General features: G+C 31.5%; 1 protein-coding gene across 1 annotated transcript in view; it reads left to right on the top strand.

Annotated features, from left to right (window-relative positions):
- LOC127737606 (transcription factor Dp-1-like) overlaps positions 1 to 20,772 on the top strand; it is a 47,525-nt gene extending 26,753 nt beyond the window's left edge. Inside the window, exons 4-12 of the mRNA XM_052248446.1 lie at positions 3,549 to 3,607; positions 6,234 to 6,379; positions 12,446 to 12,611; positions 13,100 to 13,243; positions 14,097 to 14,165; positions 15,299 to 15,447; positions 16,171 to 16,337; positions 16,698 to 16,785; positions 18,536 to 20,772. Of these exons, the coding sequence (XP_052104406.1) occupies positions 3,549 to 3,607; positions 6,234 to 6,379; positions 12,446 to 12,611; positions 13,100 to 13,243; positions 14,097 to 14,165; positions 15,299 to 15,447; positions 16,171 to 16,337; positions 16,698 to 16,785; positions 18,536 to 18,731 (1,184 nt within the window). The 3' untranslated portion in view covers positions 18,732 to 20,772. The remainder of the gene's footprint in view (positions 1 to 3,548; positions 3,608 to 6,233; positions 6,380 to 12,445; positions 12,612 to 13,099; positions 13,244 to 14,096; positions 14,166 to 15,298; positions 15,448 to 16,170; positions 16,338 to 16,697; positions 16,786 to 18,535) is intronic.
- Positions 20,773 to 21,739: the final 967 nt, after the last annotated feature.

Raw genomic sequence — 21,739 nt, 5'->3', positions numbered from 1 at the left:
CAAGACAGTTCTTCACCAGCTCGGAAATGATTCGGCTCCTAAGTTTAAAAGACAGTTTGGCACGTAGGAGACATATTTAATAGACATGATTAATAGACAGTTTGGCAACACAGGAGACATTTCGGGACCAAGACAAATCAGTACCTCGTTTCCTACCTTATTCTGTTGCTTTATAATAAATACCATACCGGTAATTTTTTTAACAAAAATATTTTTTAAATTAAAATGAAGAAATTATTTACCATAAAATTCACAAAATCATATTTGATCATATGTAGAAAGAAACAATACTTGCAATACGGTGACCTATAGATGTTAATTTCTGTGTCATTTTGGTCTCTTGTAGAGAGTTGTCTCATTGGCAATCATACATCATCTTTTTTTTATTGATTGCATTTGAATAATCTTTTTTCAACTTAAACAACCAGGATACAAATCCAATGAGTGTACATTGACAGGCCTATCAGACGGTGCCTCATGTGCAGAGTCTGATGAGACTTTGGCATTGATGAAAACTAGAACCTAAGCCCTGTGACATGACTAGATTCAGTTGTTCTCGACTCATATTTTTGAAAAGTATTTCAAAAGATATAAATCAAATTCTGTTCTATTGTTTTAATTCATTTTGTTCCTTGGATCAACTTATAAGGCAAAAAAGGTTATTATTAAGATTTGTTTTGGACAAGTTACAATTTCATTCGGACAAGTAAGTTTTGGGTTGTACTTGTCCTACTGGACAAGTTGAAAAAAAAGTTATTGTAGAGGCCTGGAAATGTATTTGGGAAGAAAAATATGTCATATTTTATTAGATATTGTATTAAACAGGTTGCTTTATTAAATATTTATGTTGTTTAAATAAATGGTTTTTTTTTCAACTTGAAAGAATCTGAAATACTTTGCATGGATGCTTTTAAATTAGGATGAAATGCACCATGGTCTTATTTGAATTTTTGAAAAGTGAAATGAATAATAATTGACTTGAAAGTGAAAGGGGTATTGATATAATACATGAATAAATAAATAATACACGATTTTAAAAATGAATGTGGAAAAAACCTTGTATGTACAAGCTGTCTATAGCTAGTGTCTTGATAATTTGTTAGCAAAGGTATCACATTGAGTGGGAAATATAAAGCAAACAAAACAGGTTTCCTATTATTCTTAGTTGATAATCATGATATAATGGTCTATTTTAATTATGTTCAACTGTAGAAATAATTCATAAAAACAGAGTACAATGACAGTTTACATGATAAATAAATATCTAAAAAAAAATCAAAATCTGCTTTGTTCTGATCTCTACTTTTGAATATAGTTTGTATCATATTTTTTGTATTGCAAGACTTTTAATGCCCAACTGAATGATTTAGATTTTGGACCCTAATATTAAGTCCATTATTTCATGAAAAAAAAAAACATTTCGAGTTGATAAAAAAAAGACACCTAAGAAAGTGAATAGAACATTTTTGTAGAGCTTTGCTTGTAAAGAGTTTACATTTACAACCCTAATAGACCAAAAGTAGAGATTTTGGTGAAATTTGACAAAACTGTCCGGATTCAGGCCAAACTTACACTTTAGAAACATTGAGCACAGTCTTTGTCAAACTAGATATTCAAGTCAGATATGTAAAATGTTAAAAGATCATTTTGTCAAAGCATGTGCTCTATATATCAAGTCCAAAAAAAAATCATAGAAATTGTCCTGTTTTCATTGAATTTCTTTGGAAAATCCAAGTGTTGTGACATCATGATAAGATGGCTAGAAATACTTTCATTATCAACAAATAGACCTATTTCCTATTTAGTCATTGTTTTAGCTACATGTATGATTGATTGTGATATTGGTCAATTAATCCTAATTTGAAATTTTAGCTAGAAATAGGGGTCATATTATCGCCTTTTCGAAACCCACTCCTTTAATTTCCTCTTTACATATATCTTACATTATATATATATATATGTATATATATATATATATATGTAACACTCAGAATCGTGTCCTTCCTCCCAAACCCCCCAAACGTGTCCGATTCCCCCAAACGTGTCCACATGACGTCACTGAACTGCAAAACATGTCTAAATGTAAAAGGGCGCCAAAGCGTGTCGTTTGTATAAACGCCCAAACGTGTCCATTTTTTAATGAACACCCAAACGTGCCCAATCCCCAAAACGAGTCCATATCTAGACTGGTACCCGGCCGTTATTGAAATTCTGACAATACCTAGTCCATATCAAGTTTAATATTTTTCTTTTACTAGAACTATCATTCGTGTCCATATTATAAATATGTAGGTTATTTGGTTATTGCTTTTTCATTAACGTATACTCATTTTATTATTTCATTATAACTTAAAAATAGAAATAAATTACTTTAGGTCTTTTTTAAAACGTCACTATAACCTGGGCAAAGCGGGGGCGTCCGTTCGGCTATGTTGGATGTAAATGTAAGCAGCCATGCTCAGTTAAATTGTTGATATTAAATCAGATACCTGGTGTAGGGAGAATGCGACTTTCTCTGCGCTTTAAAACCTTTGTAGCAATTCACTCTTTCATGGTGCCATCAGTTGTATTTTGGAAGGCAACATTTTTTTTAAATTTCTGCAACTTTTATTTAAAACGGCCTCTATTACACGGAGATTGCAGTAGTTTCTTACTGAAGTCTTAAAAAAATCGGTCTTCACTCACTCTTAATTTTTTTAGATTAAAATCCCAACTAGTGTTAATCCCGAATAACCGTCAAAATTTAGGCCCAATCCTGAATTCCTGGTATGATAATAGAACCTATATACAGTATTTATTGTTAACATGATGTCGTCCAAATAATGTATGAAATATTTGGCACTGGACGTTATTTCTCTTGTTCGTGTGTCTTTAGTGATGCTCGAAACCTAAAATTTATTAAAAAACCTGAAAACCAGTTTATGATTTGAAGAGCTTTTAAACTATCAGAAATGTTGAAAAAAAGGGAAGTCAATTCCTCTGAAAGCCAGCCGTCGGATTAATATAAAATACATCATCGGAGTTTATTAGTAACACATAATTTACATAGTAAACGATTAATTCAACTGCACTAGAATTATTTGTATGTTCGCTCTAAATGAGCATGAAATACTTGCAACTGGACATTAAGCAAATTCAGTCAAAAGTTAATTCATATATGTTACATATTAAATTTGCAATTATGATAATCATTAACAACCGGCATTGAACAAACTAATGCTAATAAATTACTACCTCGTGATCAACTGTTTCCCCCATCATAGAAATGCCGTAAATGTTATTGATTTCATTTAGGACATACATGTATTAGCACTAAAAGATGTGAGACGTTCTGGCGTGTAACAGTGGACACGTTTTGGCGAATAACAATTATCGGATACGTTTGGGGGTTATGAAATCGGACACGTTTGGGCAGCATTGAATATTACGGACACCTTTTGGGGGGGAATAGACACGTTTGGGGGGAAGGACACGTTTGGGAGTGTTACATATATATATATATTATATTGGTAAATTATATTAAAAGAACAATACTGTTTATTTTACAGCAGTACAGTTGATAGCTATACCTGTTAGTAATTCACCAGCAAAGATGTCACCCTACAAGGTATATTATATAAAGAAATTCCTTTTCAAGGTATCAAAAGAAAATGTGATGGGAGAACCCTGAAAATCATTTAAAAAAAAAGTAGGTATTGCTTTCCTGGTGACATCAGAGGAATAGTTACCCCTAGATAACACTTTTTGCCAAAAGGCAAGACATAGTTGTTTCTTTTCCAGCGGTGGCTACAGCGTCGACAACTGCTAAGCTTTCTGCTCAAGTCAGTTTGATAGGACTGCCTGTGATTGATCAATGATATTTTGTATAAAGTTGCATTACTATCAGTACTTATCAGTTTGACAGCTATTTCACGGCCCTGCCCCCTGGTCATGGTCCAGCGACTTTCAGTTAGTAAGCAATTTTCAATGTTAAGTTTTCTGCTTAGGTTAGTTTGATAGAAACTACTGATCAATGATGTTTGCTATAAAGTTGCATTACTATCAGTAGAAATCAGTTTGATGACTATTTTAAGGCCCTGCCCCCTAGGTCATGGTCCAGCGACTTTGAATTGTTGCAATATTGCAGTCCATCAGATTGTCTTTTTTCAAATTTTCTGCAGACACGTGAGACATATCTCTGTGTCAACAGTTTATTAACCTTCAGAGAGCATAGAACTCACCCTATATGAAGCATCAGATTTAAAGTTGTTATACCAAACCTCTGCCTCCTCATCAGCATGTGTTACACTGGCTGAAAAGATCAGTCCAAGGGACTACATTTCTCTACCCTATCAACCCTTGTGGTTAGAAATGTTGTTGATTGACATTAAATATAAAGAAAATTTGAAATGGGAAAGTATGTTTGCATACTACAATTTTTTGTCTCGAAGATCTTCGAAAACATTTTAAATTGTTATTGGAATTTTCAAGCAGATTGTTGAGATTTCTTCCAACTCAGATCTTTTATTGATTAACTTCATGTCTAAAAATTTCATGCTGGTAACAAATTTCTCATCTAGTCCAAATAATTCGTCAATTGTTCTTAGTTTTTTTGCAGTTAACATTTTCATACAGTCTGGGGTTAAAATTTTTTAGAAAATAACTCTGTCAAACCTTCATGGAATGTAACAAAATGTAGACCAAACTCCTTTGTGATCAGGAAATAGCTTCTGAGGAAAATTTGTATCTATTTTTTTTTTTTTAAATCATATTTTACTGATAAATTGACTTAGTTTATCATGTTTATGTAACATTAAACATGGTAAAGTTTTACACTGACAGCAGTAAACGCAAGCAGAATTTTAAAAAGAACATGTTTATTGTTTTCTGGGTATGGAAATTTGATAAAAGCCTAGAAAAGGGAAAAGTCATGGACAAATAAAACAAAAATGGTGTATGAACCAATTTTAGAGGATTTCTGGTATATTGTTTTTTTTAGTCCCCTACCGACGAAGTCGAAGGGGACTTTAGGTTTGCACTCCGTCTGTCTGTCTGTCTGTCTGTCCATCCGTCAGTCAGTCCTGCAAATCTGTTTTCCACACTTTCCTTCTTCATGCTTGAAGATATTGATTTGATATTTGGTGTATTGTTTAATCATGACAAGTTACAGATCAAGTTCGAATTTTCTGGTCTGATGATTTTGTGCAGAGTTATGGTCCTTGGACTTAGAAATTTCACTCAAATAATCAACTTTCTGCACTTTTTTTCGTTATGCTTGAAGATATTGATTTGATATTTGGTATTGTTGAATCATGACAAGTTATAGATCAAGTTCGAATTTTGTTCTGGTCTGATGATTTTGTGCAGAGTTATGGTCCTTGGACTTAGAAAATTCACTCAAATAATCAGCTTTCTGCACTTTTTTTCGTCATGCTTGAAGATAGTTTACACCATGACAAGTTATAGATTAAGATAGCATTTTGTTCCAGTACAATGAATTTTAAACCAGTAGGGGACTTTTTGTCCCACGTCTGGTCTTGTTAGCGCTCTCACGTGTACAATTCTTGCCAGATTTTTATGAAACTTATATCAATGGTTTATGTATATATATGGCAGTCAGCAGGATTGAAGAACATTTGTTTTTCGACCTGTTAGTCAAATGCGATTTGTTAAAATATACTTTTTCACTTTTTTGATCTTTTGGAAAATGTTGTTTGTGCTGTATTTAGACCCCTCTAACAAGAAATTTGTTTTGCATGCACACATATAAAAATTGCGGATTTTATCCAACGCAATCATAGGTTTGAACGTTGTTTTCAATTTAGACTTGTTTATATATATATTTATATATATCAGCAATGTCTTGGACGAGTTTCGAAAATCAGTGCCGGTCAGTTATTTTTAAAAGAGTTATGCCCCTTGGAATTATTGATTTTTTTTTTGGAAAATTGCATTGTTAGCACACTCATGTGTACAATTCTTGCCAGAATTTTAAGAAATTTATATCATAGGTTTATATCAGCAATGTTTTTGACACTATCGAAAATAAGGTAAGTGATGATCAAATATTTTTAACGAAATAAATGTTTGAACATTTTGCAATTTCATAGGTAAATGTATATGAATGAAAGTTGTATAGGGATCATGAATTAGACAGCAACCCTTCAACAAAATGAAACAAAATGACATCATTGATCTGTATCATGAAAGTTTTTAATAATTTTATTTATTTTCTGTTTTTCTGTTTTCCATAGATAATCCAACAAGGTCAGCGACCCCTGATAAGTTCTCCACAGATAATAGCAGCTAGTCCACATACTCCAGGACATATTGGAGAAGCTGCATGGATAAACAGAAAAAGGGCTGCAGAAATCACAATAGAACCAGACTTCTCTGATGGGTTTGTATGATTAGTAGAAATCTGCACGAGCAATATCTGTAGGATCACTTTGTAAGGGATTGTGTCTTCGTCAGGCTCACACTACTCCAGGATCTTGAGGACAAGCCACTTCTCATTCAGATACTTAACAAGGAGAAGAGTCTTTAGAGGGAATTGCTTGCTTACTCACAGCTCTTCAATGATTTTGCCTTGAATCCTTTAATTTAATACTGTTTTTTGCTCAATTATTCAAGAGGGTTAAGTGAGCTGTTCTCATCATTTCGTGAACGTCTGTTTACTTTTACAAAAATCTTATCCTCTAAAACTACTCGGCCAATTGGAACCAAACTTTTCCACAATCAACCTTGGTGTATCTAGTTAAAAAATGTGTCCAATGATCTTGCCTACCAACCAACATAGCCAACATGGCTTAAGTTGGAACATAGGTGTAAAAAACAATTTTTGTCTAGAGAACCGCTATAGAAAATATGACGGAAAGAATTGTTTAGAATTGTGATCTATATACTGTCCATTTACATCAAAAATCTTAAATGAAAGACAATTCAAAAGAGAAAATCAACATTCTCTGCTAAAATGCTAAAAAAATATATAGTAGACAACCACCAACCACAACGTGATGGTTTCAGATTTAGAAAATGCCAGTATGCACCACACAATACTTTTTTGGAACCTGTGATTTGAGCTGAGATGTTTGTGATAACTTCAGATGAAAATAGCAGAATGGCTCACAAATATATATATATAATATAACTTAGGTCATAATATTTGTGATAACTTTAGATCTAGAATTGGCTGCGTACCTCGTACAAATATTAAGGATATCTTAGTTCTAGGTTGCACCAAAAAATAACCAGGGAACTATTCGTATTTAAATTTTACAGGATGCACCATCATAATTAGAAACAACTTGAGTTATGTTAATTTTTATACGCCCGTTTACGGGACGTATTATGGTATACCTCTCTCCGTCCGTCCGTCTGTCCGTCTGTCTGTCCGTCGTCAACATGTCGGACATTAACTAAGAAATGCTTTAACCAATTTGCATAAAACTTTGATGAATTGTTTATATCTGTTGACGTGAGCTCCCTTTTGTTTTTTATAAAATTTAGATTTTACGTTTCCGAGTTATGGGGTTTTATTCATTAAAAAAAAGGGGGATTTTCCAGTTTTCGGACAATAAGTCAAGAATGCTTTCACCAACTTGCAAGAAATTGTGGTGAATTGTTTATATCTATTGACATTCCCTTTAGATTTTCATAAATTTTAGATTTTACGTTTCCGAGTTGCAGTGTTTTATTCATAAAAAAGGGGGGATTTTCCACTTTTCGGACAAAAACTCAAAAATGCTTTCAGCAATTCTTTTGAAACTTTGGTGAATTGTTTGTATGTATTGATGTAAGCTCCCTTTAGAATTTTATAAATTTTACATTTTACATTTCTGAGTTATGGGGTTTTATTCATTAAAAAAAGGGGTGATTTTCCAGTTTTCAGACAATAACTCACAAAATGCTGTCACCAATTCTCATGAAACTTTGGTGAATTGTTTATATCTATTGATGTAAGCTCCCTTTTTATTTTCATAAATTTCTAATATGACATTGAGAATTAATTGAACTTTATTTGTTTATAATCTGACAACAGAGTTACTAAGTATTGCACAACAGCAAGAAATCTTTAATTGAATATAAATTCAATTCATATACTAGTAACCAATTTCAAGTTCTTTGACTACATTTATTCAGAAACCTATAATATGTCAAATATTTAATTACAATCCAAATTCAGACCTGAATCAAGCTTGAATATTGTGTCCATTTTTGCCCCAACTGTTCAGGGTTGGACCTCTGCAGGCGTATCTAGCTGCGCTCAGCGAAGCAGTTTATTCTGTTTGGCAGAATTATCATAAAAAGAAAACACTTCATTTTGTTCTATCAATCTTTAGCCTTATTTTTATACGCCCGTCAAATTTTTGACGGGACGTATTATGGTATACAAATGTCCGTCCGTCTGTCTGTCTGTCCGGTTTAAACATGTCGCACCGTAACTTGAGAATGACTTATCCAAATTTCATGAAACTTAACATAGTTGTTTCTTATGACGGTCAAACGATCTGTATACTTTTTGGTGAAAATAAGATTAAAACTTTTTTGAGTTACGGGACTTAGTAACTAAAACAGGTGTGTGTTTTTATACGACCGCAAAAATTAAAAATTTGTTGGTCGTATATTGGTATGACGTTGGCGTCGTCGTCGTCAACCGAAGACGCATTAGTTTTCGCACTCTAACTTAAGTTTAAGTGAATGGATCTCCATGAAATTTTACCATAAGGTTCAATACCACAAAAGGAAGGTTGGGATTGATTTTGGGGGTTATGGTACCAACAGTTAAGGAATTAGGGGCCAAAAAGATGCCAAAAATAAGCATTTTTGTAACTTCCAGACATAACTTGTGTGTTAGTGTATGGATCTCTCTGACATTGTACCACAAGGTTCCATATCACAAAGGGAATGCTGGGATTGATTTTGGGGGTAATAGCCTCAAAATTTTAGGAATTAGGGGCCAAAAAAGGGGCAAAAAACAAGCATTTTTCTAGTTTCATGATAATAACTTGTGTGTAAGTGTATGGATCTTTCTGAAATTGAACTACAAGGTTCCATATCACAAAGGGAAAGCTGAAATTAAGTTTGGGGGTAATTGCCCAAAAAGTTTAGGAATAAGGTGCCAAAAATAGCATTTTTGTAGTTTCCAGACAATAACTTGTGTTCAAGTGTATGATCTCTCTGAAATTGTACTGCAAGGTACCATACCACGAAGGGAAGGCTGGGATTGATTTTGGGGGTAAATGCCTCAAAATTTTAGGAATTAGGGGCCAAAAAGGGGCAAAAAACAAGCATTTTTCTAGTTTCAGGACAATAACTTGTGTGTAAGTGTATGGATCTTTATGAAATTGTACTACAAGGTTCCATATCACAAAAGGAAAGCTGGGTTTGTGTTTGGGGGTAATTGCCCTAAACGTGTAGGAATTTGGGGCCAAAAAGGGGCCTAAAAACAAGCATTTTTCTAGTTTCCAGACAATAACTTGTGTTCAAGTGTATGGATCTCTCTGAAATTGTACTGCAAGGTACCATACCACAAAGGGAAGGCTGGGATTGAGTTTGGGGGTGATGAATCATAAGGGGGTTCAAAAAGTTTAGGGGAGGGATTTTTTTTTCTTTAAAATTTTCCATTTTAAATTGGTTATTTCTGATTTATATATCAAAGCAAATAATAATGATATGGTTTGAATAGGTAAATTAAAAAATTTTAAGTTCTTAGACCACATTCATTCTGTGTCAGAAACCTATGCTGTGTCAAATATTTAATCACAATCCAAATTCAGTGCTGTATCAAGCTTGAATGTTGCTTAAAACTTTACACACTTCTTAGTTATATTAATCTTAAGATCTGTATACTTTTTGGTGATGATTCAAAATTTTATTTTAGAGATATGGCCAAAATAAATTAATAGTGTGTTTCCTATTTCATCTTCAAAAAAATTAGGTAGGGTAGGTAGGTAAAACATTTTATTTTATGAAAACATTTTTTTTTTTTTTTATTGATGGGTCGACAGCAGAAAAAAGTTCCAAATCAAATAGTTTGATGTGCGGGCTTCTCTGATATTTAGAAAAGTAATTAAATCTACAGCTTTTTTAATTTTCTGTTTTAATTCTGCGTCAGAAATATGAAAATAAACTTTAATGAAAATTTTATGCATTTCATTGGTCGTAAAAAGAAAAGTGTATGTTCTTCACGATTAATTATCTTAAACCAAAAATGGCAGTGAAAAATCTGGCATGGTATGTTATTATGTTGATCCTCGTTGAACCTAAAAATGTAAATGTCACACAGGGTATACATATGGAAGCAGATTCGTACCCCTTGAAAAAACTGTGAACCGTTCTAAGCAGCAGATAATTATGATTTTTTTAGGGTTAATACTCTGCCCTTGCACCCTCTTTATTTAATATACAGATGTGTTTTGATGTTTGACAAAATGTGATGGTGATTGAAGATTGGGTGTTCTGACAATATTAAAATTCCAGGTTTTGAGAAGAGTGAGAATGTGAAATCTTTGTCTTATTAATGATGGTAGTAATGCCTGTTACCGTCAGGCGTCAAATGGTCATTTTTGGCTACCGTTAGCGTCAAATTGGTTAAAATTTTACCTTAATTCATCAAAATATCCTTATCCTGATTCTTCAGAGCAAGGATTTGTATACTATAGGTCTCAGATAATTTTTTGGAAAAATTTTTACGTGATTCATCAAAATCAGTCAATTTTTTAACCGTCTAAAAGAAAGTGTACATTTTATCGTCATGCACCAAAAATTACCGTTAACGTCGTTTGGCAAGATTTTTTAGCGTTATTCTGTCTACATATGATTGTTCTGCCTAACAGAAGTTCCACTGGAAACTTTGTTATAACCAATGTCATAATATCTGTTCCTGTTGGAACAAATATTCTATACCATTCATTCCGTTAGGAACATATACTGTAATATTTATTCCAGTGGAAATAATATTCCAGAACACTTTTTCCATTTGAAACTTCTATTTCGTGACAATTCGTCGTGAAGGTACCTCATTAATCTACTGGTCAAATAAATTGCAGATGTAAATATGACAGGATTTTTTCCCTTTTCTTGTATAAATTGTTATGGGACCAGCCAGAGAAATAAAAAAGAATAAAAGTAGACATGGTGCTGGGGCAGATTCATTTATAAATGAATATGAATCATACACCATGTCTGCCTACTGGGGAAAGCTTCTGAAGTTTCATCTTTCTCGTTCCACATTGTCTGTTCCCTTGCCATCATAAACTAAAAAGCATTAACAGCCGTTTATGTTGCGTCCTGGGCACAATTCTGTACAACATTCGTAAGAGCATGTTTTACAACAAAAGCTGGATTGATTTTAGCAGTTTTTACTATAAAATTGTTAGTCAATTTACCGACAGTTACAGTCTGTCCAACCTGAAACGATTCTGACTGTTGCCGCGGGTCCAAAGAAGCACAGGTACAAGACGAGATTTAGTTAATATATGTATATATACTGAATAGACTTCATTATATATACAAATATTTAAAAAATCTCGCTTGTAAAGGCTGTTCAAAGTGCGTCAACTTCGAATTTTTTTCGTCTATAGGTCCGCTTGATTTTCTTCAAAAAGATTCATCATATCGTAATTATCCGGATTCGATGTCATTATATTTTGCGTGCATGTGATCACATTTCGCATATTTGACAGCTAATACGCTACACGGTTGCCGAAAAGCCATGCTTGTTTATTTAAAATCTTGGTCCTTGAAACGCTTTACTTATCAATATTTGTCGTTATTATCAAACGCTTTGAAGATTTATAGTATTCTAAACGAATAACCGGATCCGGACAGACTGACAAATCCGGATTTTGAATTTTTATTTTATTTTTGTCAATAAAATGTTTAGGGTCGGCGTCTGAAACGGAGGTAGGGTCGGGAAACCGGAAACACACCATTTATTTATTTTGGCCTATTGAGTATTTTGTTAAAAAAGGGGGAAGGGTTTTTCACATGTTGCGCCGTATCTCAAAAACAGTTTATGATTATTGCTTAAAACTTTACACACTTCTTAGTTATATTAACCTTAAGATCTGTATACTTTTTGGTGATGATTTAAAATTTAATTTTGAGTTATTGAGTATTTTGTAAAAAAAGGGGAGGGGTTTTTCACATGTCGCGCCGTATGTCAGAAACTATTTATGCTTATTGCATAAAAATTCACACACAAGACGACGGGCGTATCATGCACTCATGGCGCAGCTGTTTATTATGATTATATCATGGACTTTTAACAGTTCTATCAAACACATACTATTAAACAGTAAATTACAGTACCACTGAATCAGTTGTGTAGAAATAATTTTTATTATAAAAATTTCCAAATATATCATGTTGATTATGCTTTTAAGCTGCATAAGGAAATTGTTTAATATGACATCAGACGATCAGCAATGTTTCACCACTGTTTTCTGATTTACTTCTTCAGGAAAAGAGGAAAGAAGGGTGAAAAAGGTGGCAAAGGATTGAGACATTTTTCAATGAAAGTATGTGAAAAAGTTCAAAGAAAGGGTGTTACTACATACAATGAAGTAGCTGATGAACTAGTGGCAGAATTTAGTGATCCTAGAAATCTTACATCACCGTCTGATCAGGTAAAACTTTTAACTATACAATTTAATGTCAGTATGTCGTGGTACATTGAAGATACATAAGCATTAAAGAACTTTTGTATCAGATTGTTATGCATGTCTTTTGATCCAATTTCAAAATTAATCTGATCCAATGATAATCAAATTTTTCAGGAGGACAAGATCTGAAAATAAGTAATCTTTGCTGAAACTGGCAAAAGTGATCAGCAAAATAAGATTACTAAATGGTCAGTGGTTATTGCCCTTAGATACCTATTTTTACCCATTTTTGTGTTTTTTGCAGAAACTATAGTAGATGGAGAGATTCTGTTAATAGCAAAAATTGATCAGCACATAAGTATGACTTAAATCGTCAGTCTACTCATTATAGGAGATATTGCCCTTGAGTGATAATGCATAGACTTAAAACTTGAACAGCAAAAAGATCACCAATACAAGATCTACAAATAAGTTGATATGATTGAAATCTTTAATCTTCTCTTATTTTTCAGGCGTATGATCAGAAAAATATTCGGCGTAGAGTTTACGATGCATTAAATGTGTTAATGGCAATGAATATAATATCCAAAGAGAAAAAGGAGATAAGATGGATAGGATTACCTACAAATTCTGCCCAAGAGTGCCAAAATTTAGAGGTAAAATGTTAATTTTATTTGTGAAATTGGTGGTTTGATTTCGCATTCATTTTAGAGTCTGAAATGAACAATAATAGCTACATACTGTAAATTCAGAAATTATTGCAATGTTTTTATTATCGCGAAAAATGCGACAGGGTTATAATCGCAATAATTTAAACCTCGCATTTTGAAATTTTTTATATGAATTAAACAGGATTTTTCTCAATATCGCAAAAATTAAAATCGCATTTTAGTCTAAAATGGCAAAATCGCAATAATAAATGCACGCAATAATTTCTGAATTTACAGTATTTAAGCTGAAGTACACCTTACAATTTACTTTAATAGAAATTTGATTGATAATTAAAGTATTAATCTTCTGTGAATGAAATGGAGATAGATTATGAAGTTAAATGGTTGAAATGGAGTTTGAGTCCTCAGGCAAGTGTCTGGCAAAAATTGATAATTTTCAATATATCTTTCAAATTAACGAATATTAAATGAAAAGCAGAAAAAAATACTATACTTGGCATTATACTGAATATGATATAAAAGCTTACAAAATTTATAACCCTTTTGAAATTTATGCTGATAGCAATGAAAAAAATGAAGTGGAAGATGAACAATGTTTAATGTACTGAACAATCTGCCAATCCAATCATTGATTAAGGAGGAGATATGGACGCCTGATTCTTTCGGATACCTCCATTATCCCTTCTGAAGTTTTTTTTTGTTTTTTTGTTTTTAAAGTTTTCAACATAATGCAGATGATAAACTATTTTACAAAATATTGTTTGAAGATAGAGATAGTTGTTTAAATTTTTGACTTGATGTATTTAACAGAATGATAAATTTTGATATTTATTTACAGTCAGAAAAACAAAAGAAAATAGAAAGAATCAAACATAAAACTCAGCAATTACAAGAACTTATACTACAGGTAAGGTGTTCTGGTTAATGTTATAGAAACATTTTATATAAACATAAAACTCAGCAATTACAAGAACTTATACTAAAGGTAAGGTGTTTCTGGCTTAAATTATAGAAACATTGAATATAAACATAAAACTCAGCAATTACAAGAACTTATACTACAGGTAAGGTGTTTCTGGCTTAAATTATAGAAACATTAAATATAAACATAAAACTCAGCAATTACAAGAACTTATACTACAGGTAAGGTGTTTCTGGCTTAAATTATAGAAACATTGAATATAAACATAAAACTCAGCAATTACAAGAACTTATACTACAGGTAAGGTATTTCTGGCTTAAATTATAGAAACATTAAATATAAACATAAAACTCAGCAATTACAAGAACTTATACTACAGGTAAGGTGTTTCTGGCTTAAATTATAGAAACATTGAATATAAACATAAAACTCAGCAATTACAAGAACTTATACTACAGGTAAGGTGTTTCTGGTTTAAATTATAGAAACATTAAATATAAACATAAAACTCAGCAATTACAAGAACTTATACTACAGGTATGGTGTTTTCTGGTTTATATTGTAGAAACATTGAATATAAACGTAAAACTCAGCAATTACAAGAACTTATACTAAAGGTAAGGTATTTCTGGTTTATATTGTAGAAACATTGAATATAAACGTAAAACTCAGCAATTACAAGAACTTATACTAAAGGTAAGGTGTTTCTGGTTTATATTGTAGAAACATTGAATATAAACATAAAACTCAGCAATTACAAGAACTTATACTACAGGTAAGGTATTTCTGGTAAATGTTATAGAAATTCAACATGAAATCTTATTGAAGGTATCAACAACAATAAGATAATTTTATTTAATATTGTGTCATAATCAATATCAGTGTAGTTTTTATCAGATTTTTATAAGAAAATATAAACATTAAGTTTTCTTTATTATAAAGTTATGGAAAACACTGATAGACAGTATTGTACAACTCTCGTTGATCTTTTCAATAACGCTTTAGAAAACCATACAAAATCAGAACAAAGTAATCATGTTTTATAACTCAATGTTTAAGAGAAACTACAGATATTATGGCATGTATTGGTTACTGATGATTTGACCATGTAATTTTAGCAAATAGCTTTTAAGAATTTGGTGCAGAGGAACAGAGAAATGGAACAAAGTCAGGGACCTCCAGCAGCAAACTCAGCTATACAACTGCCTTTTATTATTGTTAATACCAGCAAGAAAACTGTTATTGATTGTTCTATATCAAATGACAAGTAAGTCAAGTTCATATTCTCTTCATAGTTGATATTGATTAAATTGTAGGGTCCATATAGATACCAGTACCATGATATATATGTATATAAAATAGTCATTGGTTTACTTCTGTATAAAATCCCCTCTCTATCACATTTCTCATATTATATATTTGATATCAGTCGAACCATCATCTACAGCCCAAGAATTGGATGTCTCATATAAAACATTGGATGTCCATATTAGTTGACTGTTAACCACTGTATTACATCCTCGGTAATGAACTCATATTTCTCATGTCATCACACATTAAATGATCATATCATCCTACTCGGTTACTCCGTCAATTCTAGTGTCACAGAAGTTATTATTTTTTGTCAAAAGTAAAACTGTCTTTTAAGGAAGGGGAAAATGACCAGAAATAACATGATAAACAGATGGTTAGCTAGTGATGACAAAAAAAGCAGTCATTGTAATATTTTTTGAATACTTGGTCATGACAGTAAAGCTATATACACATTTATGTCTTCAAAGATATTTTTTCTGATGGACAAACCCAAACATTTCATATTAAATATCTCTTAAGCCTTTAAGTCTGTTAATCTGTTCCTCAGTAACCATCACTAGTTTTTTTTATATTTCTGAAGTTACTTCTTGCTATAGATATGATTGTACATTTTAAGAATAGAAAGATGAATATTTACTTTTGCATGAACCTGAAGTTTTATTCCATTTCTTTTCAGATATGAATATTTATTTAACTTTGACAATACTTTTGAAATACATGATGACATAGAAGTTTTAAAAAGAATGGGTATGGCTTTAGGATTAGAGAAAGGCCAGTGTTCACAACAAGATTTAACTAAAGCTATCAAAATGATTCCAAAGTCTTTATCACCATATGTGTTAGGTAAGTCTTGTTACAGGATAGATGTTAAAAAGGTCAATAGTTAAATCATATTTTTTACAAGCACCTTTCATTCCTAATTCAAAGACTGCCACGAGAGCCTGAAATTATGAATAGACACTGGGAAATGATGAATGAGACAGCAATCATAAAAAAAGTCTTAGATAAACAAGCACTATATTGCCTGGAATCAAGATTATGAATTTTAATGTCTGATGGAAGGACCTTCTATTGAATATTCTTCAATAAGCACCGCTGATGTTGACCTGATAAATATGACATAAACCTAATCAGTTACTATATACTCATTGTTTTTCATATGCTTAATGATCATCATAGGGACTATTTAATTCTTATTTACAGATTTAGCCAATAGTGGAATGGCAAATGCAGGTCAGAGTGGCATTAGACCAATGTCTACTGGACTGTCACCGGTACCACATAGTTCTAGGTAAAAGAATACTTATTAGATTAGTGTAGCCCAGTGGTGAAAGCATATGCTAATGTTTCAATTGTTAAGATAAACACCTTAATATGGGAGGTTGTGAGTTTTATTCTACAGCTGGTTTTAAACCAAATACTAAAATTTTGATATTTGTAGGTTCTCCATTAAGCATACCGCATTTAAGAGTAAGAGCAAAGACTGGTCAGCTCAGAGTCAAATAATGTGTCTTGGTAGGGTGACATGTCTTCCTGCGAACTTTTACTTTGTGAACTAGGATGTATAATATATCCATCTCAGCTACAAAGCAGGGTTTATTTATTTGTGTCAAATTTTTAATATATTCTTGTCCTAATATGCATGTAATAGTTGCCACTGGATAATAAACTACATTCCGACATCATCATCGTCACTAATGCTTAGTGGAATAATGTATCAAACAGTGGGAAATCTAGTGAACGAAAAAAATAGAAAATTCACTTTTTGTATGAAAAAGGCAAAAATCAATGATAAAACGATGCCAGTGACAATACTGATCAAAAGTTTTTAACAATCGTACATTTTAAAGAAATTATTTGTTCAACTGTGTTAGTAGAAATATACATGCAAATACATGATGTTTTACGTTCTGTATTTATCATGATAATTGCATTAGAAGCTTGTGAAACTGAAATGTAAAAAATGTTAATGTTTGCTGCATAATGATAAACAAAATTGGAAAAAGTCATGTACATACAAATTCTAGAAAGATCTTTCAGGTTACCAATTTTCGGAGTGTTGCTCAAAGTCCTTAGCAAGTTACATATAGCCAAAATATACCTATTTTTCACATCTAAATTTTAGAGTCTGTTCTTGTCACATGAACATTCAATATAAAAATATTGTCTTCGTGAATATTACAATTTAAAAAGTGTGTCTGTGCAGGTTCAAAAATTAAAGATAAATATTTGTATAAAGTAGGTCTGTCAAAAGATTTTTTTTAATATTTGTTTATACAATTTTAAGAAAAGGTTGTCACAATTTTGTACATGTATTTGCAGTCTTCTTGATCTATTCACATTCAATGTTTACATCTGGATAAGATCTGTTTGAATTTGCATAGTAACTTAATTTCAAAAGTGTTAATCTTTGCTGCATATCAATCGATTCCTTTGGAATTTTTTCACTGAACTTCTCTAATCTAGCTGCATTCATATAGGGATAATTGGCATGTTCCAGAGAGGTATACAGCCAGTAAAAAAATAAATTGTAGTTGGTACTGCAGGAATGTATTCGCATAGCCACATTATAAACCAATTTTACACCAACCTCCTGCTGTACTCGTCGTTTGAAATTTATACAGGAAAATGATAACATTAAATGGAATTTTTTTTTTATTTCAACTTATTTTTTTGTTTTTTCTATTTACCAGAGAGTTTTCTCTTGCTAAAACGGGACAAAATTTAAAAAGATTAAGTTTTCAGTGTTTACAGGGGAGGTTATATTTTGTCACTAGATTTCCCACTGTCAGAGTGGATAAATACACAGACAAGCTTTTCATTTTATGGCTCTTAAAAAAAAATTGTCACTACTTTTCAATCATCTACTTGACATGTAGAGACTGGGACTATTTTATGTAAATAAAATTCAAAAAGTAGTGAAATGTATCAATAATTGTATAGATAATTTAATTTGTTGGAAACATATATATTATTGTATATTATTTAAAGATTGAACAATAGGTAAGAGAAATTTTGAATAAAAATTAACTTTCATTTAGATCAAAACCAGTTGCTTTAACTCATCATAGCACAGACACATCGGACATGGAGGTGGCAATGGCATGCCAAGGGATATCACAAGATTCTTCCAGTGTAGGATCCCATGTTCCATCGAGAGCAGCAACAGAAACACCATCGGAATTCTCTGAAGAGGAAGAAGATGACGACAGATCAAGTCCACTAGACATGAGCTAGAGCTGGACTATTTCTTTTTTGAATCAGGGATACAGATAGGACTGTGTAGTAAAATGTGATTGTCAGGCCCAAATTGTTGTTATGATCTGATTATGTAATGATTTTTAACAGTATTGGTCACATGTGAACAAGTTCAATGTTTACTATCTTTGTTATGGTCCATTAATAAAAAGGAAGAACTTTATATAAGATTTGGACTAGTGAAATGGTTTATTGTCAAGTGGAATTTTCGAAAGAGATTTTATTTTGCTAATTAGGCAATTAAAATAAAGTTGTGAAAGTATTCAGATAAATTTAGCTTTTACTGAAAATCATAGGGGCAAGAAAAACATGAAAATAAAATCTCACAATCAGGAAAGGCCCTTGAAATTGTGAAATTAAGCTCTTTGATAATACCTCACTTTACAGTACTAGTACTACATACATGATAACTGATTTACTTATGAGATCGGAACGTTTTGTGGTTTCTATAGCAGAGAAAGTGTAGTATCACCATACTGTTACTGCATATGTTTACATTGACCAGTATGTACCGTATCAGGTCAGATTGACAAGTTTTATTATGGTATAACATAACAAAGTGACTATGGCCTATTAAGTGTGGTACAGAAGATGAAGGCATACTTTATTGGAATGTGTGATGTATATGAGCAGTCAGTTGGATATAGTTGTCAGTGTTAGTTTTCACTTCATAAACACTTTCTACCTATTTATGTAATACTTATTTCATAATAAATTTGACATCTGCTCACCAAGGTTTGTAGGTTACAAAGTAAAGACAAATCTCTCTGTAGTTTTACTTGTTGTTTATGGAAGGAAAATCAATATACATCATGTGATGAGGCCTACGTTTCTTTAAAGCCTTCTAGATTTTGATACTTGTGTTTTACATGTTGGCAAATTGATATCTTTGGTTTCATAATGCATTTTGTTTTTGGTTGATTGACATGTTTTCCTCTAAATTTTGAAATGCAAAAATTAGTTAGATTAGATGATAAGAATTTATATTATTCTTAAATTTTATGAACTGAAAATATGTTTACGGAATGCATGACCTGACAGCTGTATTGAAATGATTGCTGGATGAACTGTGTGTATATTATGTGAACACATTGTGATAATTTTATGTTATTTATGCAGAATTCACCATGTCCAGTAACTCAGGACACATGAAGAGAATATGTTCACAGCATAGAAATATTTGTTATTTCTAGTGATTTGTTACATTTTAGTAATAGTTGACTGAAAAATAAGAAGTTATATGTACAAATGATTTTCCGTTATTTTTGTATCAAAAATTTGTATGATCATGTTAGGAAGTTTTGCAGAGAAACAATTTGAACAACAAAACTATTAAACCAGATCAAATCGGCAATAAGCATTCAATTTTTTTCCAGTACATTACTTATTTCCATCATTAGTTTGACATTTAAATTGCTGAAAAAGCAATTATTAGTATTATGTGGTTTGTTTTAGCAAATACATTAGTAACCAAGGTAACCCAACAGGTCTGTGGTCCTGTAGTTCTGCATCATAACTTTTTCTCTGTGACATAATGTCCTGACCTGTAAAATTGTTATAAAAGATAAAAATGATTACCAAAACCTTAATGTATCTGACCGTATATTCTTTTTTTACAAATGAAGTTTTTGATACATTATCAGACTGAGATTTTGAGATAACATCCTCCTTGCTTTGGCATACTTATACCCAAAAATATATTACAAGTATTGAAATTTAAACTTGTATGCCTAATTTAAAAGAGCATGGTAGAATGAGCTGTTTTAAAATTATTGAATAAATATTATATCTATATCTATAATGATAAATCTACTTGTCATTCTGCAATTAAGCCTTTTATATTTAAAACTATTCTAATAGATAGGGAACATGTTTAAATTGAATCATAGGGTTGCTAACTGTTGTTCACCAATTGTGTTCCATGGTGTAATGTGTCTTTTCTGCTGAATGTTAACAGAGCAATTATTTTTTAGTATTGTTGATAGAAAATATTGTCTCAAATTGATACTGTTATATCGTATATATTGTCATATTAGAAGAAGTTTTATTATTTAAAATAATAATTTATAGTTGAAAGTAATCATTAATTGAGGTTAGGTTTTCAAGAAAAATGATAATGTATAAAGCTTTATTATAACATATTTCATCCATATGTATGATAACTGTTCTAATTAGAAATTCCACAATGTTTTAGGACCAAATTTGAATAATTGTATGTGTTTTATAGCAATTGAAAATCTTTTTATGATAATGTTTGAATTGAATTACTGATGAAAAGTATTTGTTATGAAAATATTTCTTTATAAAGTTGAATGAATATTAAGGTCAGTCTTGATCAGCAACTTTTAATATAATGAAGGCATGTCTCATTATTATGTAAACGGCAATAAATCAAACAAAAATTTAATTTTGTGAAGCAGTATTAAGATTCAGTACACCCAAAGTCATTATTTTGAGTAAAAAGCTGTTTGTACTAATTTTCTTTGGATAAGGTTTTTAGGCAATAGTATTAAATAAGAGTTAAAACTTAAAAACCAATTGCAACACATGCTATCTATTGTCAAGACATGCTACTTGCAGTTTTGGCCTATTAATATTTATATTTTGTATAAGGCAAGAGTTTTTTTTTTAATTTGTTGGTTTACAGATCTGCCGACCCTATTTTTCCAATTTTTCAGAAGAAAAAATGAAATTGACATTTCATGCTTTTTTCTGACCTTAACAAATACATTATCCCTGAAATTTAAATAAAAATATTTGCGTAGCAACTTGTCCTGAAATTAATTACATTGTTTTAGCATGGTAAAGACATTAACAGGAATAATTCTAAAAGAATAAAAATCTAAAAAAAATCCATAGTGTTTATGTTCCTAAAAGTAGAATATCAAAACTGACCTTGAAATGCAAATAATTTTGTGGAACGAAACCTATGTTAAAAGTCCATTACAATAAGTTAGTTTTTATTTTTTGTTCATAATTCCATAAGA

Source organism: Mytilus californianus, unplaced genomic scaffold (assembly GCF_021869535.1).
Source record: "Mytilus californianus isolate M0D057914Y unplaced genomic scaffold, xbMytCali1.0.p SCAF_4, whole genome shotgun sequence".
Taxonomy (NCBI): Eukaryota; Metazoa; Mollusca; class Bivalvia; order Mytilida; family Mytilidae; genus Mytilus; species Mytilus californianus.
This window is presented reverse-complemented; position numbering and strand designations above follow the sequence as displayed.